The sequence below is a fragment of the Zophobas morio genome, unplaced genomic scaffold, assembly GCF_036711695.1.
Source record: "Zophobas morio isolate AGI-343-1 ecotype UQ-CSIRO unplaced genomic scaffold, CSIRO_AGI_Zmor_V1 ptg000024l, whole genome shotgun sequence".
Classification (NCBI taxonomy): Eukaryota; Metazoa; Arthropoda; class Insecta; order Coleoptera; family Tenebrionidae; genus Zophobas; species Zophobas morio.
In genome coordinates, this window is record NW_026972129.1 from 3,125,076 (window position 1) to 3,147,239 (window position 22,164).

General features: G+C 33.2%; 1 protein-coding gene across 1 annotated transcript; it reads right to left on the reverse strand.

Moving 5' to 3' along the window:
• Window positions 1–1,538: 1,538 nt before the first annotated feature.
• Window positions 1,539–22,164, reverse strand: LOC135135418 (flightin). Its single transcript, XM_064064462.1, has 3 exons — window positions 21,954–22,164; window positions 21,668–21,900; window positions 1,539–1,972 (listed from the first exon to the last, which is right to left on the reverse strand). Exons 2-3 carry the CDS (start codon window positions 21,886–21,888, stop codon window positions 1,681–1,683), a joined length of 513 nt encoding a protein of 170 aa, XP_063920532.1. The 5' UTR covers window positions 21,889–21,900; window positions 21,954–22,164; the 3' UTR covers window positions 1,539–1,680.

Here is a 22,164-nt window from a genome sequence, read left to right on the forward strand (position 1 = left end):
AGCAGTATTTTTCAGCGAAACTCGGTGCACTGTTATAAGAAAATCAGCAAGACCCTGTCCTGGAAACTCATAGTCTGACCAGCATCCATGCCGCTCAGGATCTTCGGGCGAGTTGAGCTCAGAGGTACCTTCCCCTCTACGTACTGAGTAGAGACTCGAGGGCGAGCTAAGACGCCGCTGTCCACGGTCGATCTTGCTGAGATCGGCCATCCCGCCCTTTGATCGAATTAAAATATAGACACCTTCCCGTGATCTGCCGAGTTGAGGCAGATCTTTCGCTTTCCTGTTGGCAGAGACCATCCGTAAGAGTTCCAAGTCGTGCTTAAACATGGTGGCACCGGCGACCGACCAACGAGGAGGATACTTCGAAAGACCATCCATTGAATATTTATTAATTTTATTTTAACTTAACATTTTTCTTCCAGAATAAATATTTATTTAAGACGTACGACTTTAGTTATCCACGACGAACCGCATACAGATAAAAACATATATAACACTCCTCTTTATGCGTTGGCGGTTAATAAAATGTAGTTACTCTCTCAGTTGACATGCCTCTAGCTTCTGTTAACTTATTTGTCTTCATGCATCGTCCAATGTAGTTTTTTTCCCTTCCAAAAAGAAGAATTGAATCATACTACAGTTGGCAATATTCTCCATTTTAAAAAAATTTTAAACGACGAATTATTTACAAGATAACTTGATGTTATAGAAACGATATCAACGAAAAGTCTATTTAAGTCTACATATGCAGTTGTTGCTTTTCTTCTTTCACTCCAAAAACTATGCGAGCCAAGTTATTCATCAAACCACTTTCATTTGAACTTTCCCAATTAAACCAGCTGCCAAACAAAAAAAAAAAAAAAAAAAACACGCATATAAATCGATTCCTTCGTTTGGGAGCTACGGTGCCACAGACAGACACATACAGAGACAAAGGGGTGAAAGCTCACCTCTCTGTTGCGTCAGGGTTTAATAAAAAATGGCTACATCTCAAATGGAAGTACAACACAATTTACACACAAGTATGTAATATTTGAGTATGAGTATGCAACATTAAACTTCATAAAGAGCCAAAAGTGTTCTAAACATCGCACAAGAAGTAGATATTATATTCCAAACGTTCGTCTCGTAGTATCATAATAGTCTGGGCTAAGTACAGGCAATGGCATCTAGCGTTAAGTGGATTATCGTAAGAATTACCATTGTTGGACGTTCAATAAGTATAGTACAGATGTACGTATATCTAAATATATCACGACCCTAAACAGATCGAAGTTTACAGCTGCCAGCAATGGAAATCCACTAAAGTTCAACGGAGATCATCCAGTAGTGAACTTTATTGTGTTATGTGCATTTTAAATATAGAATCTGATATTTAGCCCAAAAAAATAATGAACAAAGCAAGGAGAAGGCGTAACCCCAGTTACATATTATAGAATCATGAGGTTCATTAGGAAAAATATTTAGTATAAATTTGATCTTTGTATTGTAATTGCTTTCATACAGTTGATGGATGTAATGATAAAAACTACGAATCAGTTAATAATAATCCAATTTACTTTTTAAATAAAATGGGACCATTATAAGTAAATGTCGTCATAACTTAGACAACAATTAAAAATGTATAGTTACTTAACAACTCATATGTTTCGCATAACTCATTGCTCAACCATGTTCTTAAACCAGTATCGAAGAGTATCGCCGGTTAATATAATTTTTTGAATGATAAAGATGAAAAGCGCCACTAATTTTAGTCTCAGTTACAAGTTTTGTGTCATCCACGAGTCTTCTAAAACTCTCAATCTTGTTAAGCTGGCTGCTGTATGTACGAAGTGTACGTTCAGCCCATGTTTGTGGATGTGGTATTTCTCGACGAAATCCTCTTTGCCTTTTGTCTAAATAGTCGATAATGTCATCGTAGTAATTATGTCTGTAGTCGTATAGATATTTATACTGTAGAAATTTTGGCCTGAAACAAAAACCAAATAATTAGAAATGTTAGTTTCCAGAGTGAATGAAATAAGTATAAAAAAAGTTAAAATATGCATTGAACGTTCACTGTTTCTCAAAATTAACTCCTCTTTTCCAAATGACTATTTAATAATTTTAACTTTGTTAAAAACAGGGTGCGCCGTATTTGTTATTTCGAATGACTCCGGATAACATTTGAGAGAGAAGAAGGTGTCTCGCAAACTAGGAAATGTAACCATATTATAGTTTTTCTTTTTCTAATGTACCTTATACGTATATTTATTTGAATTATTTTAACAAAAGAAAGAATTTCTAATTAATCAAATGTTTAGTAGTGTGCACATATTATCGATCAAATAGTCATGCACAGTGTTTTTTTATATAAATTACTACACATATTAAATTGTTATTATGTTGTTAATAGCATAATAACAACTTAATTATCAATTGAGCACAAGAACAGCTCAAAGAAAACGTTTGTCTGCCTTTTTATTCATTAATTTAAAGACTTCAATTCCTTACCTATTGTCTTGTTTCTATATCAATCTTTGCCAATTTTTAATTAACTCGAAGGCGAATGGCTTTAATGAATTTCTTTTAAAGATTTCCCTTTCAAAAAGAAGAACTAAATCACAGTACGAATTGCCATTTTCTCCTTGTTGAAATAAAAATCATTCGATACATTGGTAATCAATTAATGCCTAAACAAAGAATTACCTACTAACGATCTTGGGATTATAGAAACTCCATATGTGGGAAGCCTATTTGAAGTCTACATACGAAGTTATCGCTTTTTCTTCTTTCACCCTCCAACACCATGTCAACTGAGTTATTCATCAAACCCTCGTAATAACCTACCAGATTATGCAGATTTTCAAATAAAAGAAACCGCATTGACATCGGTTCATTAATTTGGGAGCTACGGTGCAACAGAAAGACACATGACATTGGCTGATAATCTTGAAATGATTGAAGTGATATCGTCAAACTAAGAAATAGGTATCTAGATTAAAAATTCTTTCAACTAAAACACATCGCTTCGAAACCTTTCATCCGTTTGGGGGCTACGGTGCCACACATAAATCCACAGACAGATAAAGGGTTCAAAGTTAAAAGTGGCTTAAGTGATTACCATTAAACGTTGCATAGAACCATACCGATCGAACCAGCTTTCAAACAAAAAAGCCCCACTGAAATCACTTCATCTGTTCGGGAGTTACAGTGCCACAGACAGAAACAGGGAAAGGCAGAGAGGTCAAATTTATAACAGCCCTTTTTTTGAATCGGGCGTTAATGAGTTTGCAAAGCAACTAGAGGACGAAAAGTTTAGGAATATTTCATATCTACACCCAGATACACAAAATTTACCTTTTTTGGATCACATAACCAAATTGACGAGCAAATAGGATTTAAAACTTCTGTTTCAACAATCTTGAAACTCTGTTGATAGCCTGTCATAAGCACATTTTTTCAACAATCTTTGAATAATTTTTCATTTGAATTTATTAGAAAACTTTTTTATACAGTCTGTTGTAAATGTCGTATTAGTGTACAACTGTACACCTATAAAACAAAGAACTGGTCGAAGTTTATTTCGACAGAATTTCCCTTGGTGGCTGAAATACAGTCCAACAAATCCCGCTTCTTCGAAAAAAGTGATTTTGCGATTTTTGTTTTGTGATAACGTATATAAAGTAAAAACTAGATGCATAAATAGCACCTTTGCAGCCTTTGTACTGTGGGTACGCAAATTCCAAAGGAACGCTGTCCACACAACTAAACTACAAACAATTTAAAGCAGATAATCAACGGGAAAATGTCTTCACAGTAATAATAACATCGAGTGTTCATGTTTATACTTCAGATACCATGCATCAGCGCCGACGTGTGATTGTATTAAAACAAAGGAGCATGCAATGTGATGGTTCAGTAAGTTTTTTCATAACAAAATTTTGTTATGAAGTCATCAACATAGATTCACAGAGCAGTACAAGAGAAAAACCAACAGCATAAATAACACTCCCGCAGATCCTGCACCGTGAGGGCGCAAAATCCAAAATGACGTCGTCCGCACAAGTACGGACAATTAAAATATATTTCAAGCAGACAACCAACGGGAAAAAATGTCCTCTCAGTAATAATAACATATTTAACTTCAAGTATTTATGAGTATTTTATAAGTCAAAGAATGTTACGTAAACATCTGTTTGATTTGAATGAATTTGTCTCTTTAAAATAGAGGACTAATAAAAGATTAATTAAGTCATAATTGAACAAAATGTTCTGAACACTATTTTATAACGGTTATTTTATCATTATTAAATAAGGACATTCGTATTTTCACATTTTGAACAAAATGGAGTGACTCGGCCGAGTTTGGCATCGAACATGCGACCGCAGGTCAGCGTTCTCCTAAATAACCTCCAGCTAATCGTTTTTGACTAAATTTGGCCGTTTAGGGTAAAAACTCAAAGCAGATTCGTATACATATAGGAGTATATTTTTGTAAACATTTAAATAATTTTGAAATAGAATTCTTTGAAATAACGTTATCAAATTGTTGGTAGGAATAATAATTAGCCAAATTTTGGTTAGCGTTTTACTATCTACTACACGGAAACGGAAGACTACTTTTTTCGTACTGTAGGGATCATGAAATGTCGAGAAAACATAAAAGAAAGTAAAAATGACAAGTAAACTATAACAGAGAAAACTAGAGCCTTTTTTGTAGATAATCCCCGCATTTATACATTTTTTTTAGAGTAGATATGTTGCAAATATTTTGTTAGTACATATACAGTCGTGAAAACTTAATTTTGTTGACTGTAAATATTACATACTTTATTCTTTCATATAGAGAATTCCAAATCACTGTGGAAATAGTCAAGCATTAATAAAGTTAACCTAGGTAATAAAAGCCTAGTTTATCAAAATTGGTGAAACAGTCATGATCATGAAAATGTCAACTTGATGCTCGACTTTAAATTTTCGTCACTGTACATCCACAAAATAACAATTAGATTATACTAGAGAAAACTACAGCTCCTTTTTACTTCTCGAGCGTAAGCGATATCAAGTCCATCGGGCGACTTGCTACTGACATATATTTTTTTTAAGTAATTGCTATTAATATCTACCTGTATAAATTTATGCACGTTTGCTCCCAGCTCTTTAGCTCTTAAAACATTAAAATAACAAAATTTCTTTCGAATCTAAAAATTGTCTATTACATGTTGTCAATATCATCTAAACTTTATTATCACTGACGTTAAAAATGCATAAAACTCTAAAACTTGTTTTCCTTGTTTTGAGATATATAATTTAATGGGAAATATTTGTTTTTGCATTAATTAATGTTTGACGAATTTCGATTTCTTTTTACATAAAGCATTTTTAAATGAAACTCAACATAACAATTAATTAAAACAGTAAGGTTCACTTAAATGCTGTAAAATTATACGAAGATAGCAACCTTACTGTTAGTATTACACTGTAGGTGCATATTAAATTACTTCTTATCTCCACCAAACTATTGAGACGTCTTTACAACATTTTGTTTAGAAAATCTACACTTAATAGTGTAGAATAGGTGTCTCCCATTCCTGTGTGCCTCTCTGTCTGCCGTCTGTCCGAATTTTTATTTGACAGGTAATCTCTGAAACTACTGGACCGATTGTCATCAAATTTTATGTCTATATTTGTAATTTCGTGTAGATGGTAAAACGCTAACCAAAACAACAGCAACAATTTGATGATATCTGCTCATTATATTTCATAATTAACATTATCGATTTTGTGTAAAATAACATACACTTGTACGTGTGGTTTACGAATATATCTTGATTTTCTTTATTATTACTATATTTTTTTATTGTTTAAACCGCCTTCTTCTTTACCAATACAAAAAGTAATGCTCTTATAGAAGGTATAGCTCAGTGGTAGATAGTACAGATCCAGGATAGACGATTTGAAACCAGCGGGCGGGGTATACATTTTTTTTTCATTAGATAAAGTAAATAATAAAATTAATTACTTAAATGCTTCGAAATCTGACAGCGTGACAGCTGTTTTAAAGTTACCACAAGCATGGTAAATTTTTATTTGCTTATCGCCTCTAAAAAAACGAAGACGTCACTTCAAATTTTTCCGAATAAATCCTATAAACTAATCGTCTCCTTTTCGCAAATTAAATCGATTCTGCATGTACGTACTGTACGTCATGTCGATCAGAATCGTCAAAACAAGTTCAAATACACTTCAGAAGTAATGCTTCGAAATTTTGCAGATGTTTTAAAGTTATCATAAGCATTATAAATTTTTAATCAAAATGTATTTAGTTATCTCCTCCGAAAAAATTATGACGTCACCTCAAAATTTTGCCGAATAAATGTTATCAAAAGTGTGAAAAATATGTTGAGTCTATACTTGTGATTTATCTTTCCATTCATCTTTGCTTATACAGGTGACTCAAAAAAAATTAATGAATGAGTCAGTTTATTTTATTAATTGAATCAGTAACTGAACAAACGGTTTAAAGTTATTGTAAACATGGTAAATTGTTAATCAAACTTTATCTGTTTATTCCCCACAAGAATTGATGACGTCATCTCAAAATTTTGCGGAATAAATTCTACCTAAAATTTGCTTTTTAAATTAAAATTTTATTTGTGATTTATTATGGCTTACGGCAATCATATTTTTTAGATTTGCTTATACAGGTAGCTAAAAAAAATAACGAATGAGTTAATTGTCGCGCGATGAATTGTTTGCAACCAACTGACGTAGATTCAAAATTTGCAAAATATGATGAGTTTTTATTTGTGATTTATTATGGCATTCATATATTTTAGATTTGCCTATACAGGTGGCTAAAAAAAATTATGAATGAGTCAGTTTCTGTTACTGATTAAATCAGGAAGGGCTCACTCCATTTTCCGGAACATTTGGGAATACAATACTGTTATTAGAATGTACTCCCAAAAACTTCTACATATTCGAAGTTATTATAATTCGGCTGAATTTTTTATAAAGGCAAGTACATTATTGTAGTTTTTTTTTGGACTTGTTTACTTAGTTGTAAGTTATTTTCGGCAAAAAACTGTGAGAATAATTTTTGTTCATTATTGAAATCAGCTTCCAACTCTGTCAAGTTAACATCAGTTTTTATATAGGTAGTGTCATCAACATATAAAAGTACTTGGCCATCTGTAATTATGGTCTTAATATCGTTTACATAAATAAGAAAAAGAGTAGGGACTAGCACTGAACCTTGTGGGACTCCGTGGAAGATAGGCTGATGAGTGGAGTCATTATTTTCAAATATTATTCTCTGATGTCTGTTTGAAAAATAGGAGATGAGAAGGTCTAAATTAATATTACTATTATTGAAATACGGGAACTCAACAGGTATGTTACCCATTTACCGAGATCCACAACTACCAAAAAGAAAACAAATTTAATGAAATAAATCAAATAAACAAAGAAAATCCAAACACATAGAAAGAACTAGGAAATTAAGACAGAGTTTGGAGTTTATTCTTAATATCACCTGGCTTGCAACAAAATATGTCAATAGTTTTTTCTACATTCAAATAGTTCTTAATTGCCAGATACAAGGGCGAAGATTTTAAAAATTCTGCCACTCCTTAAGTTGGATCTAGGCACACGCAAGTAAATTTGGCACACGAGAGCAGGACAATTAATGCCATTATTAATAATGTTTGATAGAAGAACGATACTATCCACGCTACGTCTTTTTACCAGACTTGGCATTTGAAATCTAAACAGCAAAAAATCATTTCGAAAACCTTGAACAGGATAAACGCCATCCTCCAAAACTGCAATAAATTTAAGAAAGCGTCGCTGCACTTTTTCTACACTGTTGATATGAATATTATAAATAGGATTCCAAACTATAGATGCATATTCAAGTCTCGACCGAACAAAACTAAAATATAACATCTTCAACAATCTATCATCTCTATTCCTTTGGAGTTGCGAATGATAATTAGTGCCCTTAGTGTACAGATTAAATAGAATTGTTAGAGGATATACAATAAGGCTTTTTACACATTTAATTATTTTTGCATTTCTTCCATAAACCTCACGAACAGCTGAATTGCTTAGTGAAGAGAATGTCACGGATGTGACTAAATGAAAGTTTTTTAAAACTGAATTTATTTGTTTCCTTTCTGCTCTCTCCTAATGACTTAATCGGATTTGCCGAAAAAGACTTGTTATGAGATACTACATTTTTGTTAGATGTTTTAGTAGATTCCACATGCCTCGTGGGTTGTTCTTTGTGCCGGAAATGTACTTGTCATTGCTTAAATTTTTTTTATCACGATTTTATATTGCTTTTTAAGATTACAGAGTTGATTTAATACAGAAGTCTTTTGTTGTATTAAAATATCGTTGTAGAAAGTTTTACTGTTCACTCATGCGCTTTAGTTCAGCATCAAACCAACAGATCTTAACTATTCGTCTTTTTTATTAACTACCCGAGATTTGAACATTTTGTTTGCTGTAGTTCACAAAATGTGTATTAAGTAGTTAAACTTATCGATTAGAGTTAATTCTGTGCTATAAATGAAAGACCAACCATTAAGTTCAATGTCCTGGTAGAAATTAAAAACACTTATAATTGGTATACCTAATTGGAGAAATTATTTGTTTATTAGGTATTAAACCAGCAAGACAAAATTTTGCTTGAATCAGTTTGCCACTCTGACCAGAAATATTGAAATTAATGTTTTGGCTTCTAAAATATTCTTGCTCCAGATCTGTGATGAAATTATACAAACAAGATTTCAAGCAAGAGCATTTATGCACCGTATAGATTAAGTTAAATGGCAAAAGTAAGTCAGAAAATTCAGTTAACTTTACATTTCTAAAAATCGTCGCCGGTTATAACCAAAGAACGTGAGAAAACATATATATGCTCAAGAAGTTGCTGTACAACATCCATCAATATTCCAAAATCTCCTTGGATAAGGAATAAATTAAGAAAATGAGATTCAAATGCATATAATTCAACATGCATGTCTACGGATTCTACGGATTCATTATGCCATCTCCACTTAAAAAAACTTCATTTAACGATGTGTATACAGAGATGGTAGCACCCCCATGACTGTGTTTTTCTCTGCAAAACAGGTAACTAATTTTTAATTATCTAAAACAATAGTATCTAAAAGTTCAGCTGACAACTTGCAGTCAAACAAAGTATGGAAAAATCTAGGAGAAGAGCGTTCATTTGTATTGTTTTTCTTTTAATACTTTGAACATTCTGATGAAATATATCGATCTTTAAGTTGTTTCTACATTTACAGTAGTTTGATTATTTATTAACGTACCTATATATTGGCGGGCCAGAAGTCTGGGTTAGTTAATATAGTCTCAAACGTAAATGGAGCTTTAATAACAAAAACACTTGAAGTGGGTGTATTGTTTAAGCTTTTCTACTTCGAATTGAGCATTAGTGTTAAATTCTTGTAATACTTGTAAAATATCTTCAGTGGCCTGGTGCGGATTGAAGTTTGATAGATACATCCAGCAATGTTTTTCATGGGGTAGTAGTCTCGCTTTCGTATCGGTGAGAGGAGCAGTATTTTTTGACATAAAACGACGAACGTTTTTTGGTTTATTGTAGATCTTTTCTTTGTGAGTTACGTGGTGTTCTGAATGCAAGATTGAAGAATTCAGTGGTCTTGGAATGTAAAACTCGGGTTTCTTCTGGTATAACTTGAATGGACACTATGATATCGTGGAGAGATTTAGCATTTTGCGTAGTTGTCATTGATGTAGAAGATTGATGAACAACCGCACTTGCAATTATCTTTTTCACACAGATCTTCATCTTCTGAGGATTGTGAACTATCATTATCCCATAGAGTAGTGCAAGATATTTGCACATTTAATGGTTTATTAGTATCACTGTGAGATTCATTTAAAATGTTCTCAATTCCTGGCCGACTTTTAACAAAGTAACTTGCGAAGGTGAGTATTCCACAAGCATTATTATTGGTTCTTATACCGATGTTTGATCGACGTTACCATGTTCCAAGTTCAAGGACTGTGAAGGTCATGAAGCATTTACTGATAGTTTTAACAGAATAGATTATAAATCATAAATGTTCCTTTGTAATTTATTTATTAATCCATTTTGCGCAACAATTAAGGAATTACAACTTATGAGTTCCTCCAATAAGCATTCCACACTAAAACCTTTAAAGAAGTTAGATAAACTTTCATCTAAAACACTTTGTATTTCAGCACTTATCTATCGTAGGCACTTTCTTGGGTTTGGATTTGGACTCAATAACTGAAAATTATTCACTGAGATTTAGCAATTGAACGAATGATATTAAGTATCTTACTTTTAATAAATTGAAAATTGTTCAAATCTGTGTTTTATAGTAAGCTGCTAGTGAAAAAAAAAGTATAGGTAGGGACGCCACGATCTAGTGGCTCTATTTAAATTTACACAAATAATAATAATAATTAGCCAAAAATCGAATGTGGTGAACACAACAAATCGACTTTGTCAAGAAAATAACCAAGTATACACTAAAGTCTGAATGGAAATAGCTACCGTGAAAGGCCTAGCACAGCTCATGGTAGAAGAAGATATGGTATGCTACTCTGGTGGATGAATTTTGGCTGCTTTGCGTACCAGCCACGTGACGTCACATTTCCGTGCTTGAAATTCAGATGCCAATAACATGGGTTCAAATTTTGGCATCGTTCGTTGATAGTGATAATACGAACATGCAACAAGCCAGAATTTAAAGTTGACGGTCATGACTCATGACGTCACACAAAATGCGCAATATCAAACCATGTTTTCTTGTACCATGGCACAGCTGACTGCTTTGCAGCGTGCCAGGACGTCACTGAAAAAGTATATAGGCAGAACAGTCTTAAACACAACTGTTGGTACCACTGGTACCAACCCCATGTTTCTACCCCCACCCGTTCCACTGTTCAATTCAATGTATATTTCGAACGGACTAAGAGTCTGTCCGCAACCACCATCTAATAAACAACGATACATAATTCAACGAATAGTATTTTTCTGGGATGTACCTTCGTACATTTTATGGTCCTTCGAGCCGGATACGATAACCAGTGCAGTTATTTGTAAAACTCGCGGCTAGTGTGTAATTCGCAAAACTCGCGTTTAGTGCAGATAGTCGTAAAACTCGCGTTAGTTCAGTGCACGCATCTTCAACGTTATACGATCACCATTGCAGTGGTCAAAAGAAGAAATCAATCAACAATATACGATCACCATTGCAGTGGTCAAAACAAGAAATCAATCAACAATATACGATCACCGTTGCAGTGATTGCTTCAAGGCGAAAATTCATTCGAGGGAAGACCGAGCCATCGAAATTCAGAGGACAGACGAAGCATCCACTTGGTTGTAAGGTCAGATCAATTCCTTTTTTCCTTTGTATGCCCCTCACATTATTCGTGTTCAAACAAGTTTCGCCGTTGTATTCGGTACGGTATTTTGGATACGTTTGCCTGCTACTCATTGCAAATCGTCGGCATTTTTGGCAGTTTTTATCCCACTATTAGCATGGCAAACAATTTAAAAGAGCTGAAAAATCAACGTAAAATCTTAAAAGGGATGATCACGCGAATTCAGAACAATATCAGCGAACAAGACGGTATTCAGGAACTGGAAATGCGGTTAAATAATCTTACGGACAGTTTACAGAAATATAATGATGTTCAAGCGCAAATTGAGGTGTTGCAACTCGAAGATATTAGTAAAGATGAAGAAACTTGGGACGTAGAAAATGATAGGGAACGTGCCCAGGTTGAGAATCAGTTTTATAAAACCGCAGGTCAAATTAAATCGTTAATAATGAAAAATAAACCTAGTTCATCAAACCCGTCGCATAAAACAAACGCGACCGTTATTAATTTCAATAGTTCTAATTCCATGGATAGGCCAGCTCAAAATTTATTTTCAACAAATGTCGTGACAAAAATTATGTGCTTAATTTGCAAGAGTCCGCATGGCATTTTCCAATGTACTGAATTTTTGGGTAAATCGGTCACAGATCGAATGAAACAAGTAGATGAATTAAAACTTTGTCATAATTGTTTTAGAACCAATCATAATGTAACACAATGCAATTCGCCAAAACTCTGTAAAACTTGCGGTCAAAAACACCATACTTTACTGCACATTAATAATTTCGAGCCATCTACTTCCGCATTGCATGTATCGACACCTAGTCAAGTCCTTTTATCAACAGTACTTTTATTAATTAAAGATAATAACGGCAAACTGCATCCATGTCGTGCCTTACTAGATCAAGGTTCAGAAGCTAATGTGATAACTAATAACTTGTGCAAAAAATTGAATCTAAATCCAAGGGGTATAAATACCTTCATATCGGGAATCAATGGTTCAATAAATTCTGTTACTGAGCGTGTTAATATAACTGTTAAGTCTCGAATTAATGAATTTGAAATCTCCTTTAATTGTTTAGTTATGCCTAAAATTACGGAACGCACACCAGCACTGTCAATTGATAAAGGTAAAATACGTATACCCCCAAATATCATTTTAGCGGATCCCGATTTCGAACAATCACGCGAAGTAGACTTTTGATTTTGAATTGGTAGTCCAACTCGGTTCAAACCGAATCAACCATTTTTACAAGAAACTATTTTTGGGCATATAGTCAGCGGGAAGGTTTCTACAGCTGAAAATCGCAACCAAAATTTATCCTGTAATATTTTATCATTATCTGCCGATTTACAACTAAATGAACAGGTAGCAAATTTTTGGCAACAAGAAAGTGTCGATGAACCCAACTTCGGCGAATCGTGTACAATAGAATCTCATTTCCTTGAAAATACCCATCGGGATGTACAGGGCAAATTTATGGTAAGGCTGCCATTCAAAGACCAGGCTACTTTGGGTCATTCGCGCGGATTAGCACTCAAACAATTTTACAGTCTTGAAAGACGCCTGGCAAGGAATCCTTTACTCAAATTAAATTACCAAAATTTTATGAGGGAGTATTTAGCGTTAAACCACATGGAACTTGTCCCAACGAAGGAATTAGGAATTCCCAAAACCTTCTACCTGCCCCATCATCCGGTCTTTAAACAAACACCGGATGGTCCTCAAATAAGAGTGGTATTCAATGCGTCCATAAAATCCTCCAATAACTTAAGCTTAAATGATGTTTTAATGACGGGCCCTACAATACAAGGGGACTTGTTTTCACTCCTTTGTCGGTTTCGAACTTACCAGTACGTCCTTTCCGGGGACATAACAAAAATGTATAGAATGATACTTGTTGACGAACAGGACACAAATTATCAAAGGATATTTTGGAGAATTAGTAACGATGAACCAGTTCAAACATTTAGATTGAAAACGTTAACATACGGTACAACCTGTGCACCATATTTAGCAGTACGTTGTCTGCAACAGCTAGCGGCTGAAGTCCAAAATACTTATCCTTTAGCCAGCGAAATAATAAATCGGGATTTTTATATGGACGACCTTCTAACAGGCAGTAATTCAGTAGAGCAAATCGTTCTAATCAGGGATCAACTTTCACAGATTTTAATAAAGGGGGGATTTAAGCTTTGTAAATGGGCGTCAAATATACCGGCCGAATCAGTTGTGGCTGAATCGGAACCCTTAACATCAGTTAGTTGGAATAAAGAAAGCGAAGTTAAGGTTTTAGGATTTTTCTGGCATTGTCAAAATGACGAATTAAGATATCAAGTCAACATTCCACTAATTGAATCTGAACAAATTTCAAAACGGCACATATTGTCAAGCGTGGCTAAAATATTTGATCCTTTAGGGCTAGTTAATCCAGTAATTGTAAAGGCCAAAATTCTGCTACAGGGTTTATGGAAATTAAAATTGAATTGGGACGAACCGGTACCGCCCACATTTCAAAATGCTTGGACAAAATTCGTTAACGAGCTGGTAGGAGATCTAACTAGCGAGGGTTTTTTAGCGGCCTTTAAACGGTTTACTTCGCGGCGAGGTAAGGTAGCGGAAATATTTTCCGATAACGGCACGAATTTTGTAGGAGCCGAGCGGCAGCTCTTTCGTGCCCAAGCCTTCCAAAACAAAATAACCGAGCGATTGACCTGCCAAAACATAAAATTTCATTTTATTCCTCCGCGGTCCCCACATTTCGGAGGTTTGTGGGAGAGAGCGGTCAGAAGTGTTAAACAGCATTTGCAAAGGGTAGTAGGTGACGCTAATTTAGATTACGAGGAATTTTACACGGTTTTAACAGCGATCGAAGCTTGTTTGAATTCACGACCTATCACACCCATATCCTGTGACCCTAACGATCTCGACGCCTTAACGCCGGGTCATTTTTTAATTGGGGCACCCATTACGGCCCATGCTGAGGAAGACCTCACAGTGATCCCAAGCAACCGATTATCTCGATGGAGAAGAGTTCAACAGCTACAGCAACATTTTTGGAAGCGTTGGCATAAGGAATATCTATCGCAGCTACAATGCCGACCAAAGGGTCAGCGGGGTCCAGCAACAGCCATCGAAGTCGGCACATTGGTGGTGCTAATGGAGGAAAATCTACCGCCCATGCAATGGAAACTGGGACGAATTGCAGAGCTTCATCCTGGTGAAGGTAATGTGGTGCGCGTAGTGACCGTAAAAACCGCGAATGGCCTGTTTAAGCGATCTGTGAAAAAGGTGTGTGCGATACCGCTGGAAACATAAGCGCGTCAGCACTATTATTTTCAAGGACTTTAATCTGATAATTTTGTTATGATTATTTTATTGTATTGTTTATATATTTTTTATTGAAGAATTGGCTTCAACGTGGGGGAGCATGTTGGTACCACTGGTACCAACCCCATGTTTCTACCCCCACCCGTTCCACTGTTCAATTCAATGTATATTTCGAACGGACTAAGAGTCTGTCCGCAACCACCATCTAATAAACAACGATACATAATTCAACGAATAGTATTTTTTTGGGATGTACCTTCGTACAACAACCCTCGACGCTTTGCGTCTCGGGCTATAATCTGCGTTTGGTCTATAACGATTGTCTTCACTAGCTTGGCGAATAATATGGTATTATTATTTTCTTCAAAATGTATTATGTCATTTTATTCAAAAACGTATTACTTTTATTTACTTCAAAACGAAATATTCTCTGATCAACGATTAAATATTCCTTCATAAAATTGTTTACTACATATAAAATGGTAGAAAATGTGAAAGTTTATTTGTACCGAATCTCTGACCTAACCGCACCTGACCTAACTTGACCTGACCTGAAGCAAAGCAGAATTAGTATTTGTTCCTATCCATAGGCGAAAGAACTAAAACATAAATAAAAAAATTATGAATAAGTAGGTAATTTTATTTGCATAAAACTGAGCAAGTGAAGACGTTATCAATGTTACTAGTGTTTTAGCAAAAAATTATTTAAATATTAAATTTAACATTAATGCAATCTTGTGATGATAATAATTACTCAAAAAGTTGAACTAAAGTAGTGTTAATATTAAATTAACTCAACTAGTAACCAGTGAAGTCTTTTCTGTAAACACGAGAAGAAAGAATTAAAACCATAAAATACGCAATTTAATGTACTGCTAGATATATTAATGTTCTTGGAGGTAACACATCTGAAGCTGACTTGTTTTATTTATTAGTGCAGAAATAACCACTCGCTCTAACCCTGTCCTGGTCCAAAGGCAAACAATTATTGTCGTGTCTATTGTTCCTTTAAAAATAGAGAAGCTACTAATAGGAGGCGAACAAATTTAATTTTGTTTCTCGTTTTAAGTGTAGTTCTTTTTTAAATGACGACAATATAATTTTAACTCTCACGGAAAGTTGCGTAATTATTACTCATTTTCTGCCTGAATTCGAAGGTTATATTATTTTTTCTCCTAATTATTTTGTTGTAGTAGTTGTAGTTACAAATTTAAAGTGCCAAACATCTGCAGCTGCCAAAAACAAAAATAAATAATTTTAAATAATTTTAGCAATGATAATTATTAGTAATGAGTAGAAAGAGAATGAATGTTTAAATCAATAATTAAATAATTAAATTAATAACTGGCCTTAAATAGAATCAATAGGTACCTAAAATAAAACTATAAATTAAAGAGAAACAATGAGTAGATTTTTTAAACATAAATAAGAAAATGGTTATTATTAATACAAATCTTGATTCTAGTGTTTGAATTTTACCTGTATTTAATCATATTCTTTCACAGCCACATTTATATATTCGAACTCAAAAACAATTCGGAGATTTCGACACCCAGTGACTGTTGGCAAGTATGGTACAAAACTAAAAATGAAGATTTAGCCTTACATCTGAGATTTAACTGTTTCCTTATTCAACAAATAAGACACAATGTTTCATAACATTTATTAAAAATTTGATAAAACATACTGTGAAAATAGGAAAAATTGGGACAAAAATGAATACCTAGAATTAACCTTGGTAAATGAGTGTAACAGTGTAGTTACTAGAAAACATGCACTGATTTTTATTTTGCTTGTTGCTGATATGAAATTGTAAATAAAAATACTTATTCCAATAAAAATATGATCAAACATGAAGAGTAACTTCACATCATCTTATCCCTTTTAATGCACCTTTTTTATACAGTTTTCTGTAAGTGTAGTAATCAATCATCGCCAAATGCATAAAGTGACTTGTTAAACTTTTTTAGGTTAATATAGACCACGAGCGTAACGAATATGACAAAATTAAAAAGAGGTAGTGCATTCAAACAGATGCGTTATAGTGTGCAAAATTTCGGGCCAATTAATTTAATCTTTGTTTGAATTCATAATAAACAGTATTGCACGTGAAACACATATTCCTAGGTACATATGCATACGGCGTCAAAGTTAGGCTACGTTTTTATTTTGTTAGCATTGCTGTTATGCAGACTTAGATACCAGTGATAAGTTTCAGAAAATTTAATTTAACTTGATAAGAACTTTGTATAGAAACTTAAAAACATTGTTTACATATAATAATAAGAGTGTTAGTTGCGTATTTGTTAAATTAGCTGCAAGAAGATACGCAAATCGTACCTGCTACTGAAATAAGACATTTTAAATCAAAGTAATAAATCTAAAATAAAGTTCAAGATAGATTGTTTCACTGCAACTACAAGGCCTGAAGTTGTAAAGACATGTAAGCCTTAAAAATTTCAAAAATAATATCACTGATGCAAGAGTCTGAAGTATTATTAAACTAGGGAACTGGTGTTTTAATGTTTTTTCTTTTTGTAATAATAAATAATATAATTTTGCTTCGTGTCACAGCATGCTGTCAAGATAATATAACTTGATTGAAAACGATTGAACGTGCCACATACAATTTTTACATCCCTATTACGCAAGCAGAGTATTTTGCTATTTCTTTACGTCAGTGTTTTTGACTATCCGCCAAACCGATCAGTGCTATCAGTTAGTGTTAACGAACTGCACTAGTGTATGAAATAACAAAAATAAAATCTAAACCGAAAACCATCCTTTGACTTTATTAAATTAATGCATTAAAAAAATTCCCACACTTACAATGAGCATGAAGTAGTATTTATTTTGTTAAATAATTTAAACTATTGTAAGAAATGAATACTCCATGTGAGTTGCTTACTATATTTTCTTATGCTTAGAACTGTAATTTTGATGTATTTCCACAAATTCTTTTTAAATAGTCGTAACACAATACCAACTATCTACATCAACCACAGAATCAGCGATATATTCACTACACAAACGGTAAGTTGTAACTCCACAATAAGGTGGTAAATCGACAACATATTGAAATTGCAGTTGCTTACCTTTAATGTCCCCATATGTGAAAAGATTTACCGTTTATTTCATTTTTAGTAGCTAGGCGTAAGCTAAGGAATTATAGTAATCGAGTCCATCGGACTTTTATGTTTTCTCGACGTTTCATGGCTCTCAGACTTCGAAAAAAGTAGTCTCCCCTTGTCATCTGTCTGTAGTCAGTTTATTTACTGCATTAGTGATAAAATAATTTATTAAAAATATTTTCAGCTCAATTTTAATTGCAGAAAATATGTTTCACTTTTTGGTTAGTTTTTTTTTAATGTGAAAGTAAGTAAATACGACTAGAATTTATGAAATTTTAGATGGTAATGTATTAACCAAATGTTGAAGTCAATGACTCAAGGTGGTTACGTTAGACAAATATATTATTAATTAATTTGACCTGGGCTGTTTTTTTTTTTATTAAAAAGGACTGAAATAATAAACGCTCTTTTGGTAAGACATAAGGCATTATGCGAAATGTTTGTACTTTTTACTAGAAATTTTAGGGATCAGTTTAATATCTGAAACGAACTATAAATTAATACAAAAACATGTAACCAAACTATTTTTCCATTAGACAATAAATAATCCAGATGAGATTCGTACTATACGGAATGAACATTAAATTTTCTCCACGGTTACAGCGATAACATTTTAAAAATTACTCCAAAGGTATGAATATTGCTATGTGTGTGTAAATTTTTGACAGTGCTAGGCGTAAAATATTTTTTTTCACTAGCAGCCTGGACGCATGCAAATGTCGACTCATTTAGTGGTAGCAAATTCAACTTTTGCTACCACCGGTTCAAAAAGAAAAGTTGAGGTTATGTACGCAATGTTTGATGTGATTACTTCTTAAAAAATGAACAAATGTGTGCTACAAACATTACTTGAGTATACGCATGGTAGTTGGTAGACGCTAGAAGATAAAATGATTAACTCAGCGACAAGTATAAACGGTTTTCTTTGTGTTGAAGATTTAGATTAAGTTTGATTAGAAATGAAAACAAAATCATGTTGCGTCAAAAAATTGAACGTTTATTTTTCAGTTTATTGTCTTATGGTTTCTACTAGTGAAAAAAATAGTATATTAACCACGGTTGCAAAGCCACTTCTAGACCTCGCACTTAGAGCCCTCGACGCTGCGCGTCTCGGGTTCTAATTTGCGCTCGGTCTAGAATGCTTGGCTCTGCAACCTTGGCTAATAATATACTATTTCAGACTTTTCTAAATTATTTCTTTTATTTGTCTCAATCAAACGCACTAATTCAAAGTTACCTACTTAAATTCAATTATTTTATTTTAATTAAGTGTCGTCGCTGTCAGTCGTATTGAATAAAAAAACAGTATCATCAATCTTACTTTTTATCAAGTGGACCGATAGATATGGCCTAAACTTTATTAACATGCGTATATTAAATATTTTAACATCAAAATTTGCAGAAATAGAAAATAAATTTGCATTATTGTGTCACCCAAAGTTTATTTCAATCGTTCGAAATTTTGTAGGAGAAGAACACATGTTCATATCTAATCTAAGTAATTCTGAACCAACTTCTCGCCGTAATCTTTATAAAATATAAATTATATCTTAATATATTAATAATTATATAATGTATTGAATAAGTTATCAGTTTTATTTGAAATTTTGTCTGGTAATTAGATTTTTCTCTAAGAAAAATGGAATCACTGAATGTTATGTCATAACTTCGGTGAACTAGGTAAATAAAATAGGGAAATTATTTTATTTATAGAATTTTTTATATTTCCACATAATTTACTGCAAATAGTCTTATTTGCTGAACAAAAATCATTTTACATCTCATTATTATCAAAGCCGAAAGAATACGCACACCCTAAATTTAATATCTTTTAAGTCACAAAAATTTAGAGGAATTCTACAATATATTTTTATAAGACTATTCAGATCACATTGAAGCCTTTACTAACTTAGACAGTATCAGTTAACCCTTAATTTACTACTGTTTTTATATGCAGGGCAAGTAAGGAAAAAATTCAGAATTTACTGATAGTAAGTTGAATTTAAACTCAGTAAATTAGTAAATACCAAAAAAGAGAATATGCTTTGCTAATAGGAGTAATAGGTTACCCATTACTCCCATTAGGATAGTATTATGGAATACGTTTCGCCAACTCCTAAATAACTTACCGAACTAAATAATTGAAATAATAATTACTAGCGAAAAAAAGTTGCAGAAAAGTTAAAATATCTGTTTGCGGCTAAATCTTTTAAGGAGTATTATTCACATTTAAAGGATCATGTTGAATCCATTCAACTCAAAATTAGTGGGTATTAGATACAAAAAAACAGTATATTAAAAGTTACGTCAGTGTATTTTGTTCAAACTAAGTGTCAAATAACAACAAATCGAAGACTAGCTGAAAAGTTAAATGGCTAAATGTAAAGTACCCGCAAACTCATTTGAGTTATTTAAATTTGAGCTCTGACTGAAATATGCTAGGTGTCCCAAAAACCATGTAGGGTATCTTCCCATTTCTTTGGACTTATTGTAAGTTAAAATCTAACTTGTAATGTGTTTTACGCAATTTATTAACTGGAAACAAAGTAGGAACACTTTTCAAAATGAAGTTAGTATAAATGCAAAGAAAAATCATGTTTTATTAGATGTTAAAATGAGCATAATTCTTATTTAAATATTTAAAATACATATACATATACCGCGTGATCTCTTGGTAGTATTTTTTAAAGAAAAACGTGAACTTTTCTTGCGTTTATGTTGACATAACGGAAGTAGTTGTATGACAGATATGTCAATCATGACATGCGATAAATTTATGTTATGTTTTGGATACATTTTTTAAATAAAAAATGTCAACAGTGTTTCAGTCTTGACAGCTGACAACCGGAAATTATAGAAAACATCATGATACCAATTTCAACTAAAAATCCAGGATTACGCAGTATTTTATGAAGGCTCATGACTTTTTAACTACAATATACTTTGATGAGATTTGATTCTAACAAATGATTATTTTTACAGTAAGTGTTTTATTATTCTAGAAATGAGGATAAAGAATTGTAATTTCAGTTTTCCCGCTGAAATTTTTAACGCTGATTAAAATAAGCTTTCACTTGGAAATAATTATTAATTTATTGTCTCCGAAATTATTATAAAATTTTTGATGAACTTTAACATTATCACGTAGATGGTAAAATGCTACAAAAATGTGTGTAAAAATTAACTAAACTTGCAATTTATACTGTCACATGTTTCTTAATCGCTGATTTAATAATATAGGTACCTATATTTTGAAGCTTATGGACATGCGTCATCGTAAAAAATAGGGACTGCTTGTACTTCGGGGGCACGGGAAACTTTATCTAAATAATTTTATATAACTTTTATTCATCGTTGTAAGGTACTTAACTATATTATAGCGACAGATAGAATGTCTGAATTGCCCAGGCTAATTAAAATGCCTAAACACTTTGACACAACCGACTTCTTAGTGCTAAAATTAAACAGTAGGCAGCTTTTGTAAAATTATACCAGTGAAAAATAAATGTAATCTTTTAAATCATCAGAAAAATTCTAGAGAAAGTGAAAAAATTGAAATAATTTCTAGGTGCATCTAGTACAACAGTAATGAAAGAAAAATAAGTAGATATATAATTTAGTTATTTTTAAAAAAACCAGAAGGTAATATACTAATATTTAAATTTTGGTGAATCATAATGCTCTATTTTTGATGCTGTAGTGGAGCTTGCTGTAGTAATTACTTTATAAAAAATGTTGCACCAGAAACTGTGAACGCTTCTAAAAAGCTTATTTGATTGCTATAATTATGGGACAAACATACCTTATCCAGTGCTTAAACAATAAAAGTTTGTTAGGATCTAGGTATTCGTCTTCGGCAACTTCTCTTTTATCCTGTACTGGAGCGGCTGGAGTTTCAGCAGGTGTTGACTCACTGGCCGCAGCGGCTTCTGAAGCAGCAGGAGCAGACTTTTTTAATTCTGGTAAAGGCGGTGGTGCATCGTCACCAGCATCGGTAAACCAGTCTCCACCCTCATCCGCCATGGTTATCTAAAACTTAACGAAACTTTATACTGACAAGAATTTAATAATTTATGCACAACACTAACTGGTCACTATGAAGTTGAGCGTGAGACAGTATAAAAGTCTTCTGTACAGCTAATGATCTACCAATTCGACAGTTTTAAACGGATCAGAATCCTCCCCGCCAGATCTTACATTGCCAATCGCTCCGTGCATGCTTGACTTATCCCTACTAGCGCTACCTTAACCCTGGTGACCCCGAACAGTTTCAATAAAAACACACAACAAACGCACGGA